Source organism: Crocodylus siamensis, chromosome 1 (assembly GCF_052110815.1).
Source record: "Crocodylus siamensis isolate JL-2025a chromosome 1, ASM5211081v1, whole genome shotgun sequence".
NCBI classification, from domain to species: domain Eukaryota; kingdom Metazoa; phylum Chordata; order Crocodylia; family Crocodylidae; genus Crocodylus; species Crocodylus siamensis.
This window is the reverse complement of record NC_143395.1, coordinates 423,892,238-423,908,076: the sequence shown is the minus strand read 5'-3', so window position 1 is coordinate 423,908,076 and position 15,839 is coordinate 423,892,238. Positions and strand designations below refer to the sequence as shown.

Here is a 15,839-nt window from a genome sequence, read left to right as displayed (position 1 = left end):
AGTGCATCCCTGGGGGTGCCTTATGCTCAGCCAACCCCTCTCCCGGAGCACACTCGCTAGTCTGGGGGTAACGTAGCTGCCACCACCCCGAGAAGGGACTGTCTCGGCCCTGTGTCCTCAGGGAAACGCAGGCCTAATAGTCCTATGGGTACTCAACCTAGTACAGGCACTTGGGGCACTTCACCAAATCGCGGCCAAAAAGGAAAGTCTCTCTTAGTCCACAGACCTGAGGGGTCTCTTAGGCATAATTTAGACCCACCCCTCAAGAAGTCTCCTACACCAGTCACAAAGGAGAACTTTATTGATTTCAGGGGTAGGGTGAAAATAAGGTACAAGATAGAGCAGTATCATAAAAATCCCATAGAGCAAAACCATCTGGCTGAGGTAGCCTTTTGATCACACATCTGAGTTACTGCCAGCTAGATATCTAACCAGATCTCAAGCAGCTTACTCACAAGCATCATCCCGAGGCTGTTGGAGATTCCCTCCGGAGGCAGGCCATTCCTAGCTCATGAGTTATGGGGGAGAGAGCCAGTTTCAGATGATCAAGCTCCTCTCTAAGTCTGAGTCCCCCGCACAGCTGCTGCCCCCTCCTCCTGGGCAGTCTTAACTTATAAAGCCCCTGTGACCTCATTCACCTCGTCCAGTGGAGGCCAGCACCTGTTGGCCAACCAATTTGAAATACATCACTAGTTGCCCGGCAGACTCTAGCCCACCAGGTAGATGCCCCTCACCCAGGTAGCTGATACCAGTCAGGTAGGCAGAGGGAGCAGGTTTTCCCCCTCCCTCAGGAATGCAGCCATCTCAGGTTACAAAAAAGAGCTAGGGTAGAGGTGTGTCTCCTCTGCTGGGCCCATCCTAATCACATTGTCACAGCACAGAGATTTTGGGGAGAAACAAAGGTGGCTTCCTGTCACAGGAGGTTCCTTCAAAAGCCCCCAGCACAGAGTCCTTGCTGCACAGCAGGACATAGGATCAATGCCTCGTGTGTGACCAACTCCAGCTCCCTAGGGTTAGCAACAACCCCTGCAGTATGGCAAATCATCTGGAAAGGGAAGGGGCTGAGAAATCACAGATATCAGTCCTGGAAAAGGTTCTAGGCCCAGCTTTGTTCCCATCTCACAGCTCTGGAGGGCACAGAGAAACCACCCAGAGGGATACCAGGTTCTCTTCTGGGTTTTTTTTAGCAGACTTCATTAGAGGAAATACAATGAAGGGAAGGAGGGCAGGAGGACCTGCAGGTACCCAGCGGTGAAGAGTTCTGGAGAGAGGCAGAAAAGCAAAACCTGCCCAACTGGCTCAGGGTGTTGCAGCAGCAGCTCCTTCCTGACCCCAATAGGCATGAGAGAGGTGGTCGGGGGCAGGTCAGGAGGCAGTGAGAAAAGGCGCAGTCATGGTGGAGGGGCAGGAAGGCTTACACAACTATAAATGTCTCTTGTTGGAACTCACGAGCCTCATATAAAGGAACCTTGGAACCAGGAGGGAAGACGAAACTGAGAGATAAGGACTGTCCTGGGCTACGTGTCATATGCAGCCAGTTGTCTTGAGGATGGCACCCTGTAGTAAAGGCACTTCTTCAGCATCTGGGCGGGTGATGCTTGCGGTGTTTCCTGCTCAACCATCCCCACCAAGCAAATCTTGAGGGGCAGGATTCGTGTCCTTGGGGTTCTGCAGTGCCCTCCAAGGGCCGAAGGCTGAGTGACCCCTTTCTGCACTCCACCAGCATGAGGCTGCTTGCCTCAATGCAGACACTGTGAGGCACTGAGCAAGTAGGCATCTGCAAACCCTTCCTGCATTGCTGGCAGGATTATGGATGTTCCTGGGAGTGCATGCGCTGGTTCCGGGCCACGTTGGAGGAGTGACTGAAACTCTTTCCACGCACAGAGCTCTTACGTGGTTTCTCCCCTGTGTGGACACGCTGGTGCTGGGAAAGATGGCCAGATTGGGTGAATCTCTTCCCACACACCAAGCACTGATGTGGCTTCTCCCCTGCGTGCACATGCTGGTGCTTGGCCAAGGTGGAGGAAGAGATGAACCTCTTCCCACACTCAGAGCAGTGATATGGCTTCTCCCCTGTGTGGATACGGTGGTGGTTTGCCAGGGTTGCAGACTGGGTGAATCTCTTCCCACACACAGAGCACTGATGCGGTTTCTCCCCTGTGTGGATGCGGTGGTGTTTGACCATGGAGCTGGATTTGTTGAATTTCTTGCCACACACCGAGCATTCATGTAGCTTCTCCCCTGTGTGGATGCGGCGGTGTTTGGCCAGGGTGTCAGAGTGGCTGAATCTCTTCCCACACTCAGAGCACTGATGCGGCTTCTCCCCGGTGTGGATACGCTGGTGTTGGACCAGGGAGCCAGATCTCCTGAATCTCTTCCCACACACCAAGCATTGATGTGGTTTCTCCTCTGTGTGGATGCGTTGGTGCCGGGTCATGGCGTCAGATCTCTTGAAGCTCTTCCCACACACCGAGCACTGATGCGGTTTCACCTCTGTGTGGATGAGCTGGTGCTGGGCCATGGAGTCGGATCTCCTGAATCTCATCCCACACACTGAGCACTGGTGGGGCTTCTCCCCCATGTGGGTACGGTGGTGGTGAGCCAGGGACCCAGAGTGGGAGAACCTCTTCCCACACTCAGAGCACTCATGTGGCTTCTCCCCAGTGTGGATGTGCTGGTGCCGGGCCAGGGAGTCGGATCTCCTGAATCTCTTCCCACACACACAGCACTGATGTGGCTTCTCCCCTGTGTGGATGCGCCGGTGCTGGGCCAGGGACCCATATTGGGTAAATCTCTTCCCACACACTGAGCACTGATGTGGCTTCTCTCCTGTGTGGATACACTGGTGCTTGGCCAAGTGGGAAGGGTAGATAAACTTCTTCCCACACTCAAAACACTGATGTGTTTTGTCTCTGATGTGGATGTGCTGGTGCCTGGCCAGGCTGGAGGAGTGGGTAAAGCTTCTCCCACACACCGAGCACTGATGTGGCTTCTCCCCTGTGTGCATGCATCTGTGTCTGGCCAGGTCGGAGGGCTGCTTGAAGCTCTTTCCACACTCGGTGCAGCAGTGTAGCTGCTGCCCACTCTGCACACACTGGTGCTGGGACAGGTCTTGTTGGCTGGCAAAGCTCTTCCTGCATTCCGTGCAGCGGTGCGTCTTCCTCCCCAAATGGATGCGCTGGTGCTGAGCCAGGGAAGAGAAATGGGCAAAAGTCTTATCACACGGGACACAGCGGTACTGATGCTTCTCCCTCTGCACAGGCTGGTGCTTGACCAGGCCCAAGCTGCACACAAGGCTCTTCCCACAATTGCTGGAGCGGTGCATGGGCTCTCCACAACGGACCTTGCGGTGAGCGGTCAGGGTCGAGAGGCAGGGGAAGCTCTTCCCGCACTCTGCACACACGTGGCGCTTCTCCCCAGACTGCCTCTCCTTATGCAAAGCCCTAGGGCAGTTTAAGGTTTTCCTGTGCTGGGGGCAGGGCTCCTTCTGCTCTTGGACCCTCCCCTCACTCTGGTGCCACTGGTCATCCTTTGGTCTCAGGGTGTCCCTCTCACCCCAACGCGCTGGGGATGTCTCTGGTGGCTTCAGGTTTGCAGGCCCTTTCCCAGGAGGCTGCTGCTGCTGCTGACCTCGGAAAGGCAGCCAGGCACCTCCTGCTGGGGGGAGAAACTCCACGTTAGTCCCTGCCTTGCTGGAATTGCTTCATGCTGTAATGGGATGAGGAACAGACCAGAGGCGTCCACTTAAAAGGAAGAGAGAAGCTCTCTAAGGGCTGCTCTGTTCCACAGCACTGGTGGGTCTAGGGGGAGATAATGCTGAGCCCTCCACCTGGCTGCGCGGACATGCTCCAGAAACCAAAGGGCATTGGTGAGACTGCTCTCTAGTCCTAAAAGTAGCATCTAACTACAACGGTGAACAACATCACACAGGATTTCTGGGCTTTGTTGGCAGGCAAGGGGAGCCTAGCCTGACAATAGCCCACCTGCTTCTGTGCTTCACACGAGGGCTGCTTGTTAGATAGAAAAAGCCAGTGAGTTTCATCCCTCATTCGTCTAAGAAATGTCCTGGGAGGGCAGGACTTAAAAAGATGGCTCACTCTTGGGAAAGCATCAGGCCTGTGCTTCCTGCCTACTTCCAGGGAAAGGTATCGGGAAAGGGATGAGCCATGGAGGGGTCCTCTGCTGACACAATAATGGCTGCAAAGAGCTTGTGCCACCCATGCAGATTTCCATGGAGGACTGCAAATGCCATCATGCTCTGGGAGAGGGTGATGTCCAGCTATGGCTAACTTGGGCTCGGCAATCAAGTCTTACATCGCCGACTGAGGATGGAAATCAAAGGTCCTGATATCCCAAGGAAACCAGATCTGTGTGTGAAGAAGACGGCAACAAACAGACAGCTGCTTGTCTCCATAGCTTTCACTTTCGTGGAGTGGGAACAACACCTGCCTGCACACATCGCAGCATGAGCTATGTGAGGTCAGCCCCCTGCAAGGGCAGCACCAGGCAGCTCTGCACTTTCCTACCCCCGTCACTCGGGGCAAGGAACATTTCTGAGAGGAGAACCGGGGGGCGGAACAGTCACAACTCACCTGCAGCCAGGTCCTCCCGCCTTGAGATTTCCCCTTGCTCTTGCTCAGCACAGCCCCAGAGCTCCCCCTGTCCTTGCTGGAGCCGGCAAATTAAGTCAGGGGTGGGACCTCGGTATCCTGTTTGGGGCAGGAGTTAAAGAGTGTCAGTGAGTGGGCACTGCATGCAGAATAACCAACCGGGATGCAATCAACTCATGGATTCTCCTGGGGCCTTGAAGGAAAAGGGAGGGTGGATATTTCGGGTAAAAGGGAAGGCACTGCAGGGAGAAGCCTTCAATAGATGATGGTCTGCGCCACCTAGGTAGTGGAGGGATGGTCCTAGGAAGAAAAGCACCAAAAACCCGGAGGTAGAAAAGGCTATGAAACCAACAGTCGCCAGGGACAGGGGTGGAGATGCAGTGATGTGTGCTGTACTGCAAGGCAGAAAGATAAAGCTGTTACTGTTTTAAAGGTACCAAAATGGAGAGACACAGAACACACCTCTGGATGGGTAACACTTCTCTTATCAGTGTAATTCTAGGCAAAGCTGTGGAAAGGAGTTTCTTCTCACTGGAGGGTTAATGCCAGGACTAGTGGTAGTGTGTGAAGATGGTAGTGGAGACCCTGTAGCAGAGCCAGGAAGAAATATGGAGGGGTCCTTCCAGTGGGGTTGTTGGAGGAAGAGGACAAGGAGGAAGAAGTGGAACAAGGAGAGACTAGTACTCCCAAGAGTAGGGAGAGATGTGTGCTATCTTGGAACAATAGGAAAAACAAGGGGGTAGAGCACCTGGCTGAAAGTGCAGAAAAGAAAAAAAAGAGGACTGAAAAACACAGGAAAGGTGGAGGAGTAAAAAAAATAGGGAGAGGCAGAGAATCAGAGATGGGGCAGGAGGACGGGGAGACTTCTTCTGTGGAGGACCCCACAACTAGAAAGTTCAGGCGAAGGGTGCAAGGAGGTGATACGACCCTCAGGGGAGGGAAAGGAAAGCAGGAAGGGAAAACAATGCAGTGCCCCTTTGCAAAACGGTTGCTAATGGTCACGTTGGTCCTTGCACGGGTGAGTGTCAGGAGTACTCTAGGCACAGGTAAGTGGGCATGAGCAGAGGAGTTCCCAGCTGTAGTACAGGTAAATACATGCCTCCAGGAGTGTGGGATACCAGGGAGAAGACAACGCTTGCTTTGAGGAGAGGTGGACCTGGGGACCTTCACGGTGGCCTCACAGTAATGCAAATAGAGCATCTGGGGGTGTGAGGGGTTGTGGCACAGGAGCCATACATTAGAATTGGAAAGGGAGTGGAGATGGTGAGCGGGAGAATTTTACAGGGACAATTTTTGGTAACAAACATATAGGGAAAGGGAAACCACAACGGGGCACTGAGTAAGCTTACAGTGAGTTTACAGGATCCAAACCCAGTGTCCTTGTGGGAGCTTTCAACTGTCGTGGGTAGAGAAACTGTGAGTGGGGGGGACAAAACCTCCCAACTCTTGAAACAGATAGTGGAGAAAAACAGTCTGCAAAATATGGGGAGAAGAGGACCAGAGTGGCCCAGAGGACTTGTGGCAGGAGAAGCCCTTCCCTAAGGAAGTCCTTTGGGGGAAGATGCTGGGAATGCCAAGGGAGACCGCACTGCCAAGAAACTGCTGAGCAGGGACACCCCAGGAGTGACACGAATGGGGGAGACGGCAGCTGGGTGAAAGGAAGGAGGAAATATGAGTGTGAAATGTGGGAGAGGCCTGATCCTCCACAGAGCAGTGGGCAAGACATGGGTGTCAACCCCCGGACATGAGGAGGAGACGGTTGACAAACAGGGAGACGACAAGACACATCGGTGCTCACAAGGCTGCAGGGAGAGGCGAGGAGCGGAGCCTTACCCAGGGAAACGAGGGCTCGGTAATTCCTCAGCATCTGGTCCCGGTAAAGCTCCTTGCCTTCATCCTCCAGCAGCTCCCACTCCTCCCGCGTGAAATACACTGCCACGTCCTCAAACACCTCCTGGAGCTGCGGGCACAAGCGCTGCACCATCAGTGTCTCCTGCCCCAGCTGCCCCCAGCCCCGTCTGCACTCACTCTGCACTACAGCTGTCTCCCACCTTGGCCCTGATGGACAGGGAGCAAAACTCCCCATCACTCATGTGTCTGCCCTGGCCCAGCTCATCCCCTGCTATTTCCTTGCTCCGTGGAGGCAGCCCAGGCAGCCTGGTTCGAGGCAGGGACCCTGCCCCATGGACTCTGCCCAGGCCTTCCCGTGCCAGCACCCCTGGACATGGGCGCTGGGCAGCGAGCTCCGGCTCGTGCCAGCTTGGTTCGTCTGCAGCTCCGTCACCAGAGGCTTGTCGCTCTCCACGTCTCCCCGCTCCCCAAACTCTTCCCTGCGCCCCTGGCTCTGCCCCAGCTGCGCTCCCACCCCCGCTGCACCTGGGGCCCTGCTCACCTCCAGGCTCTCCCTCGCCTGCCACAGCCTGCCCTGCCCCTTCTGCCCTGGGCCCGGCTCCGGGGGCAGGGAGCCCCTCTCTCCCAGGCTGCCCGCGCAAGTCCTCTGCAGCTCCAGGCGCGCGGGCCCATCCTCACCAGGCTGCTGCTCGGCTCTGCTCAGCGTCCCAGCACCTGCGCGGGGGAAGAGCGGGCGCAGGTGAGCCCTGGCGCTGCGGCAGGGGACAGCCCTGCTGGGCTCCTGCCCTGGCCTGGCACCACGGCAGCCGGAGGCCTCAGCGCAGGGCATGCGGGCAAGAAGGACGACTCCGAGCCCCACGCCTCCTGCTAATGGACCCCCACAGCCCCCGTGACTCTGCCCCAGCGCAGGGTGGGATCGCGGCGCCGCGGCAGGGCCATCGCTCCCTGGGAGATGAGCTGCAGGGACCTTGGTGCTGCATCACGTCCCTCTTGTACGGGCAGGGCACGGGAAACGCGAGGCCTGTGGCATGGACAGGGCGGCCAGGGGTACGGGGAGGCCAGGAACAGCCGATCTCCTGCGGCTCGGACCCCACCGAAGGTGCTGGCAGAGACCCCTCCGCGGACGCACGGTGCCCGCTCCTGCTGCGAGGGGCCGAGCCGGGGAAGGGCCTGGTCCGGGGCACCGGCCCGAGGAGCTTTCGCCTGCTGACGGCTCCCAGGCCTCTGCTCCGGGCAGTCGGCAGCAGGACGGAGGCCTGGCGGGAGCCGCTGCCCCGCACGCACCGCAGCCCCCGAGACCCCCGGTCCCCGCTCTGGCCTGTGGCCGGCCCCGTACCTGACTGCTGCTCGGGCGGGGGCTCCTCGTCGGGGACACGAGGCGGCTTGTCCCGAGCCCCTGGGGCGTCCCTCCGTCCTCCCTCCTCCACGGCCATGTCCGCGCCACGGGCCCGCGGGGCTGCACCTCGTGCGAGCGCGTCGCCTGTGCTGTCACCTGCCTGGACCTGGGGAGCACATCCACGTGTCGCAGGGGCTGGGATGGGGGAGACGGGCTGGCAGGGAACAGCCCCCAGACGCGCGGCGGTGGAGACGGCAGCACGGAGGGAAACGCTGCACCCTGGGGCCTCGCCCCCTGCCGCCCAGCTGACACCGCTGGGCCAGGCCTGCCTATGGCGCGGGGCGCCACGCCACGTCCCCAGGCCCAGCTCCGCATCTCCCAGGCCAGGACGGCCACGAAGTGCTCTGGAGCACCAGCAGCCCCAGGACCGCCCCCGTGCTGGGGCCGCCCCCGCTGGCAGAGGTCGCGCCGGCCGTGCCACCTTCCCACGGCCCCTCGCCAGCCCCAGCTGACACCCCTGGGCCAGGCCACGGACCTGGGGCAGGTCTCCACGCCATGCCTGTGGCAGCCCACGCTTTGGGAGTCTCCCGGGGTTCCTATGGCCAGCTGTCCCCCATCCCGGTGAGCACCCAGCAGGCTGGGGTAACGCTCCCACCACCTGGGTGCTGGTCTCTGGTAGGGCTGTCAGGGGGGGCTGGTGGCTCCTGTATCTGGTGGGGCACAATTCGTGGGGGGCCCTCAGGGGCCCCACCTCAGGTGGGACCCGTGCCCCCTGTACCGGTCACCTACGGGCTTTGTGCAGTCTGGGATAAAGATGAACAGAGCCTGCGAGCCCTGGGCGCGTTGCCCACGGCAGCATTTCGGGGTGCAGCCTGCAGCACGCAAAGAAAGCCTCCGGCACCAGAGCGAAGTCGAAAGCCAAGCCCGACGCAGCCGGCCCAGGCGCCGGAGCAATACAGGCCTGTCCCGGCGCCGCGGCTCCGGCTCTCGGCGGACACCTGCGCGGACCGCGGCAGCGGCGGGACAGAGGGAGCCGGAGCCGGAGCCTTCGCAGGGCTGGGGCCCGGGGACGCTTCGAGGCCGCGCGGGCCGGGAGCCGGGTCGCTACTTACCGAGCCGCGCCCGGCGGCTGCGCTCGCTGCTCCTTCACCCGCGGCCCAGGACGGGAGCAGGCGCCGCACAGCCGGGGCGAGGGCAGCCGGCTCGGCCCGGGGCGCGGTCTTCACAGCCCCTGCTCCTGGGCCGGGGGGCGCGGGCCGCGGCCCTCAGGGGCCCCCTCGGGCGGTTGCCAAGTCTCGCGAGAAACAGACGCTTTCCACGACACGCCGACCGCTCCGCAGCGGGGTGCGCGTGCGCGGAGCAGCGCGGGCGGGGGGCGCCCTCTGAGGCGGTTGTGCGCTGAGGTGGGTGGCTCTGCGGGCGGACTCCGCGGCGACGGCCAGTGTCGGGTTTGTGATGTAAAGAAGAGGGGCCGCCGTCCCCACGGTGGTGGGGAGGTGACAGTCCGGGTGTCACCAGTCACACGGCGGAGTCCGACAGACCGTGACACGGATGTGTGGAAGAGCTGGCGTCTTGCCGATTAAACCGGCGAAAGAGATGGCACCGGCTGCATCAGGAAAGAAATCCCGGATCTTTACATTAACATTCAGCCTGTTCATGAACCTGATAATCAAGTCTTTGGAAATGGAAGCGGAGTCGGGGCCCCGCAGCGCGGACCGGGGCCGGGGGGTCCCGCAGGCCCTGCTCGCTGGGTCCTACCACGGCCCTGGCTTTTTCTACGGGCCGGGAATACCCATGTCACAAAAAAGTCCCAAATCAGCAACCGTGAAATTAAAAAGCTCCAAAAACTCCTGCGACGTCCTGAAAACGAGAACAGAAACCAAGCCCAGTTGCGCTCCCGGTCAGCGGCCTGTGGGGTCTCCCGGCTCGGGCCCCCGTGGGAGTCGGTCTCTGCCCGGGGGCACCGTGGGCCGGGATCCTGCTGGTGCCCGCAGCGCTGCCCGTGGAGGGCCCTGGTGAGCACGGCTCCTCGGGGAGCTCAGGCCTCGCGCCAGCACTCCCAGTAAGGCACTGGATGCTTGTCTCCAGCATCCTGCTGGCCAAGCTCAGGGCACGTCCCCACGGTATCTGGGCTCCTCTGGGCACATCCATCCAGTCTGTTACCCTCTCTGAACTAGGACAGAGGGTCCTCTATGCGCGCCCACCTGCCCCCTGCACTACCGGGGCGCTGAGGGGTCCTACTGGGCCAGGGCACGGCTTGCTGGTGCTGGCTGGCTGTCGTGAGAGCACACACAATTAATGCTCAGGGTCTCCTGCTTCATCCTGCTCTCAGGCCCCCAGACCTTGCATTTAAGATGCATGAGCTTGTCCTCAGTGGTAACTGGGCCCACGTTCCCCCAGGGAAGTGGAAGCAGCAACAACATTGTTACTGCACAAAATCCGATTAACAACTTTGTGGCTGGATGCTGTCGCCGGGATATTGAGCGTCTTGGCGGGGAGCGCTGGCCAGCTCCTGCACCTGCAATGGAGCCACTCTTGGGATCAGATCATATCCCTCATAGCTTTAATTGAATCCATGTTGGCAGTGCATAAGCTTTTGCACTTTCTCAGCCTCCACAATTCCTCCTCCGTCCGTCAGTCAGTCTTTTGCCCCAGACATAGCTCTGCCATCCCCACAGGAGCAGGGTCACCACAGGGGTTTGTAGCTGTTGGCGTGGGTTCGCTGCAACGTGTTCTAATATCATTTAATGCAGGGTGTCCATTGTGTTTGGCCCCCGGTGCAAGGAGGCCAGGCTAGATCCCTGGACCCAGCCTATGACCCCCGCAAGGCTACCACGTGCATTAAACCCGCAGCACAGCCCTGGTCCCAGCTGGGCAGAGCAAGGCTATCAGGGCAGCCAGTTCCCTGAAGCCACAAGCAACAGCCCCCCAGCTCCAGGGCTTAAAAGCCAGGCCCAGCCCACAGCCTCCTTGTCCGGGCAAAGCCAACAGCTCTTGCTCTTGACCTTCATGTGCTTCTTTGCTGCTCTTCTGGTTTTGGCTCCTGGCTCTGACTCCAGCTCCTGGCTCCGGTAAGACTGTAGGCAGCATCTGAGAGGAAGCTGGATAGATATCTGCCTGGGGTATTATGATCCCAGCACTCATTCCTGCCCAGGGCAGGGGGTCGGACTTGATAATCTGTTCAGGTCCCTTCTGACCCTAGAAACTGAAACTATGATCCCAGTTTCCCTGCTTGTGAATCTGGTTTGACTTATGGCTCTGATTTCTGCCCTTAGCAAATCCTCTGCTTCCCTTGTCCCTGGCTTCTGCACCCAGCTTCTCTGTACAAGGTTATTTTCTAAAACACTCAGAGGGATCAGCAGAAAGGACAATTACAGGGAAGGGGAATGAAAGAGTGTGCTCAGTGATGGGTTATCCTCATGGAGTAGCCCCCACACGCCAACCATGGAGCCAAATGGCTTTGGCACTAGCACGGGAGCATCAGTATTCACAACGGGAGATTACAACGTGCTGCGTTTCACGTGGAAGATGTCTTCACACTTTCCCCACCCTGCCACAGGCTGCACCTCCTTCATCCTTCCTGCCCCATTTCACCCAGAAAAGAGACTTGACTGCCCCCAGCTCCTTCTTCCCAGGTTTAGCACCAACCCTGCATTACACTAAACCCTCTGGACAGGGGAGGGCCTGGACTATCAAAGATTCGACTTGGAAAAGGGTCCTTGGCCCTGCTCTGTTCCCACCTCACAGCCCTGGAGAACTCACAGAGACCAACCACGGGGAAACCATGTTCAGTTCTGGGTCTTTATTAGCAAAGGGTGCATTATAACCAGAGCGTTCACCAAGCGCCCCAAGGGATGACGAGGTCGAACGGCCACAAACTCCTGCAAGACCGTTTCAGGCTGGACATAAGGAAGAATTTCTTTACTGTCCGAGTCCCCAAGAGCTGGAACAGTCTGCCAGCGGAGGTGGTTCAAGCACCTAAACTGAACACCTTCAAGAGCAAATTGGATGCTTATCTTGCTGGGATCCTATGACCCCAGCTGACTTCCTGCCCTTTGGGCAGGGGGCTGGACTCGATGATCTCCCAAGGTCCCTTCCAGCCCTAATGTCTATGAAATCTCTGAAATCTATGAAATAACAAACACAGTCACAGGAAGGAGGGCAGGGGGAGCTGCAGCCACACAGAGATCATGTGGTGGTGAGGACAGGTGAAGTCGGGGGAGGATTGGGAATGCTTTCCCAGCCATAAATGTCCTCCTTGCTGCACCTCAAGGGCCTCACATAGAGGATCCCTAGGACCAGGAGGGAGGACAAAGCTGGGAGACAGCCAAGCACGGTCCCGGGGTGTCATTTGGAGCCAGGTGTCTTGGGGAGGGCACCCTGTTATGAAGGCACTTCTTTTCTCCCTGGGAGCACTGGCTTCTTTCAGAGAATAATGGGAATACACAGGCTCCAAGGCTGACACAAAGCTTGTCTCCTCACAGCCTCCCCCAGCATCTCTGCTGGCATCTGCAGGAGGAGTTACCAGCAAACCTCGGGGGCCGGTCTCCGGGCCCTTTGGGTGCTGCAATGGGTGCCCACTTCCTGCACTCCACCAGCACGAGCCTGCTTGCTTCCATGCAAGCACGGGGCAGTGCTGAGCAGGACGGTATCCGCAAGCCCTTGGTGCCTTGCTGGCTGCATTATGCGTGTTGCTGTGCGTGGATGCGCTGGTGCCGGGCCAGGATGGAGGAGTGCCTGAAGCTCTTCTCACACAGAGAGCACTGATGGCTTCTCCCCTGTGTGGACACACTGGTGCTTGGCCAGGTGGACAGCTTGGTTGAATCTCTTCCCACATTCAGAGCACTGATGTGGTTTTTCCCTGTGTGCAAGCGCCTGTGCCTAGCCAGTTTGGAGGAACAGGTAAAGCTTTTCCCACACACAGAGCACTGATGTGGCTTCTCCCCTGTGTGCAAACGCCTGTGCCTAGCCAGGTCACAGGAGCGGGTAAAGCTCCTTCCACACACCAAGCACCGATGTGGCTTCTCCCCTACGTGCAAGCGCCTGTGCCTGGTCAGGTTGGAGGAGCGTGTGAAGCACTTCCCACACACAGAGCACTGATGTGGTGTCTCCCCTATGTGCAGGCGCTTGTGCCTGGCCAGGTGACAGGAGCGGGTAAAGCTTTTCCCACACACAGAGCACCGATGCGGCTTCTCTCCTGTGTGCAAACGCTTGTGTCTGGCCACATCACAGGAGCGGGTAAAACTTTTTCCACACACAGAGCACCGATGTGGCTTCTCCCCTGTGTGTAAGCGCCTGTGCCTGGTCAGGTTACAGGAGTATGTAAATCTCTTCCCACACACCGGGCACTGATATGGCTTCTCCCCTGTGTGCATGCGCTTGTGCCTGGTCAGGTGGGAGGACTGCTTGAAGCTCTTCCCGCACTCGGTGCAGCGGTGTAGCTGCCGTCGGCTCTGCGCACACTGGTGCTGGGACAGGTCTTGCTGGCTGGCAAAGCTCTTCCTGCACTTGGTGCAGCGGTGCGTCGTCCTCAAGTGGATGTTCCCGTGCTGAGCCAGGGAGGAGAAATGGGTGAAGATCTTACCGCACGGGACACAGAGGTACCAAAGCTGCTCGCTCCGCACAGGTTGCTGCTTGACCAGGCCCGAGCTGCACACGAGGCTCTCCGCACGCTTGCCGGAGCGGCGAGGGGTGTTTCCACAACGGACCTTGCGGTGAGCGGTCAGGGCCGAGAGGCAGGGGAAGCTCTTCCCGCACTCTGCGCACACGTGGGGCTTCTCCCCAGACTGCCTCATCTTGTGCAAAGCCAGGAGTGAGGGGCAGGTAAAGGTTTTCCTGCACTTGGGGCAGGGCTGGGCTTTCCCCTGGGACGCGGCAGTGAGCTCCTGGTTCCCTGCGAGGCCCTCCCCGCTGCCTTGGTTCAGACGTGGGCTCTCTCTCCGCTGCAGCTTGGCCGTGTGGCTCTCCAGCTCGCTCAGCTCCACAAATTCGTCCTTGCACTTGGGGCTCTTCCTGGCTTCGGGCCCTTCTCCGCTCTCAGGCCCAGCTGGAGATGCTGCCTGGTCCACTGCTGCAACCTCCTTCTGCTCTTGCGCCCTTCCCTCGCTCGGGGGCCATCGGTCCTCCTCGCGTCTCAAGGCGTCCATCTCACCCCGACTCCCTGGGCAACTCTGTGGTGGCTCCAGGTTTGCAGGCCTTTAACTACGAGGCTGCTGCTCACCTCGGGAAGGCCGCCAGGCACCTCCTGCAAGGGGAAGAGAAACTCCATGTTAGTCCCTGCCTTGCTGGAATGGTGTTGTGCTCTGATGGGGGCAGGATGAGACCGGAGGCGTCTGCTTAAAGGAAGAAAGAGGCTCCCCAAGGGCTGCTCTGTCCCACAGCACTGGTGGGTCCGGGGGGAGATGATGCCGAGCCCTCCACCTGCCTGCACAGACGTGCTGCAGATGCCGAAGGGCATTGGTGAGGCTGCTCTCCGGTGCTCGCCTCCATCTCTGGCAGTGCTGAGAGCAGTATCCGGCTACAAGGGTGAACAGCCTCACGCTGGATTTGGGGGTTGTCAGCGGGCGTGGGGAGCCCGGGCTTGCACTGGCCCGCCTGCTTCTGTGCTTCACGCGAGGGCTGCTTCTGTTTCGTACAAAAACCCAATGGGTTTCACCCTTCATCTTTCCAAGAAATGTCCTGGGAGGACAGGACTTAGAGATGGCTCACTTTTGGGAATGCAGCAGGGCTGTGCTTCCTGCCTGCTTCCAGGGAAGGGTCCGGGGCAGGGATGAGCCATGGAGGGGTCTCCTGAGAATGACTCTCTGGTGGTCTCCACATCACTGGTGTCTGCACTGGAGAACGCCCTTGGCATCAGCTGCACGTGGAGTCTGTGCTGAGTCCCAGGCCCTGTGACGCTCAGGGCCCCAGAGATGAAACAAGAAGGGGAAGAGTCTGGTGCAAACCGTGGGGGAGCCACACCCCGCAACAACATGATGGTTTGGGAATCCCACTCACCCCCTGGAGCCATTTCGTGTAGCTTGAGGCCAGGATTCAACAATTCTCGTGGTCCTGGTCAAGCTGACCAGGAAAAACCGGGGCAGCCCCAGCCTCTCGGCATCCAGGAGTGATAGCTACACAGCGCTTCTGCTAAACAAGCTGGTTTCTATGGGGGACTGCAACTCCCAGCATGCCCTGGGAGAGGGTGATGTACAGGTATGGCTACCTTGGGCTGGGCAACCAACTCTTGCACTGCTGAGGGAGCATGGAAATCAAAGATCGAGACAGCAAACTCCTCTGTCCCCTGAGAGCTGTGTGAAGGGGGAGCAGAAAGGGACAGTCGCTTCTCTTCACAGCGCCTGCCTGCACGCGTCGCAGCACGAGCTATGCGAGGCCAGCCCCCGCAAGGGCAGCACCGGGCAGCTCTGCACTTTCCTACCCCCGGCACTCGGGGCAAGGAGCGTTTCTGGGAGGGGACCCGGGGGACGGGGTAGGCCCAGCTCACCTGCAGCCAGGTCCTCCCGCCTGGAGATTTCCCCTCGCTCCTGCTCAGCGCAGCCCCAGAGCTCCCCGTCCTTGCTGGAGCCAGCAGATGAGGTCGGGGTGGGACCGCGGGATCCTGTTTGGGGCAGGGGTTAAAAAGGGTTAGTGAGTGGGCACTGCATGCAGAAAAACCAACCGGGATGCAACCAACTTCTGCCCGGCCGGATGCCCCCAACTGCCCCCACTCAGAGCAGCTTTGGGGTCATCCTCGCCTCCCCGGGGCTGTGACAGGCGGTGGGGTCTGGGCCGGCTCCAGGAACGCCCTCACAGCTCCCCCTCCCCACCCTCGAGCCCCTGAGCCCCCTCCTCCTCCTCCCCTGCAGCCCCAACAAAGGTCCCAGCTCCCCCCCATGGCCCCGCGCCCTTCCCAGCGGCAGACCCTGGGCCACCCGCCGCCCGGCCCCTCGGCTGCCTCCTCCGCCCCGGCCCTTTCCCCGGGGGGGCGGGCAGGGGAGGAGCAGAGCGGAGCCCGGGGGGGGCTAGAGCCCCCCCACATCCCCCCGGAGCCTCCCAGCGGTGCC

General features: G+C 59.5%; 2 protein-coding genes across 6 annotated transcripts; both read right to left on the bottom strand.

The window, feature by feature from the left end:
- Nucleotides 1–283: 283 nt before the first annotated feature.
- Nucleotides 284–15,829, bottom strand: LOC149875707 (uncharacterized). Of its 4 annotated transcripts, XM_090031061.1 has the most exons (7): nucleotides 15,698–15,829; nucleotides 15,281–15,394; nucleotides 7,798–7,963; nucleotides 7,003–7,175; nucleotides 6,444–6,570; nucleotides 4,593–4,709; nucleotides 284–3,657 (listed from the first exon to the last, which is right to left on the bottom strand). In XM_090031061.1, the coding sequence occupies exons 1-7, from the start codon at nucleotides 15,812–15,814 to the stop codon at nucleotides 1,808–1,810; spliced, it is 2,664 nt and encodes an 887-aa protein (XP_089887187.1). In that variant the 5' UTR covers nucleotides 15,815–15,829; the 3' UTR covers nucleotides 284–1,807. The 4 variants fall into 4 exon arrangements, with proteins under 4 accessions (XP_089887187.1, XP_089887186.1, XP_089887188.1 ...); XM_090031060.1 differs by lacking the exon at nucleotides 15,698–15,829 and having other exon boundaries at nucleotides 284–3,654; nucleotides 15,281–15,387; XM_090031062.1 differs by lacking the exons at nucleotides 15,281–15,394; nucleotides 15,698–15,829 and adding an exon at nucleotides 8,910–9,988.
- On the bottom strand, nucleotides 11,580–15,394 carry LOC149875708 (uncharacterized). Of its 2 annotated transcripts, none has more exons than XM_090031073.1 (2): nucleotides 15,281–15,394; nucleotides 11,580–14,041 (listed from the first exon to the last, which is right to left on the bottom strand). In XM_090031073.1, the coding sequence occupies exon 2, from the start codon at nucleotides 13,941–13,943 to the stop codon at nucleotides 12,480–12,482; it is 1,464 nt and encodes a 487-aa protein (XP_089887199.1). In that variant the 5' UTR covers nucleotides 13,944–14,041; nucleotides 15,281–15,394; the 3' UTR covers nucleotides 11,580–12,479. The 2 variants fall into 2 exon arrangements, with proteins under 2 accessions (XP_089887199.1, XP_089887198.1); XM_090031072.1 differs by lacking the exon at nucleotides 15,281–15,394 and adding an exon at nucleotides 14,506–15,040.
- Nucleotides 15,830–15,839: the final 10 nt, after the last annotated feature.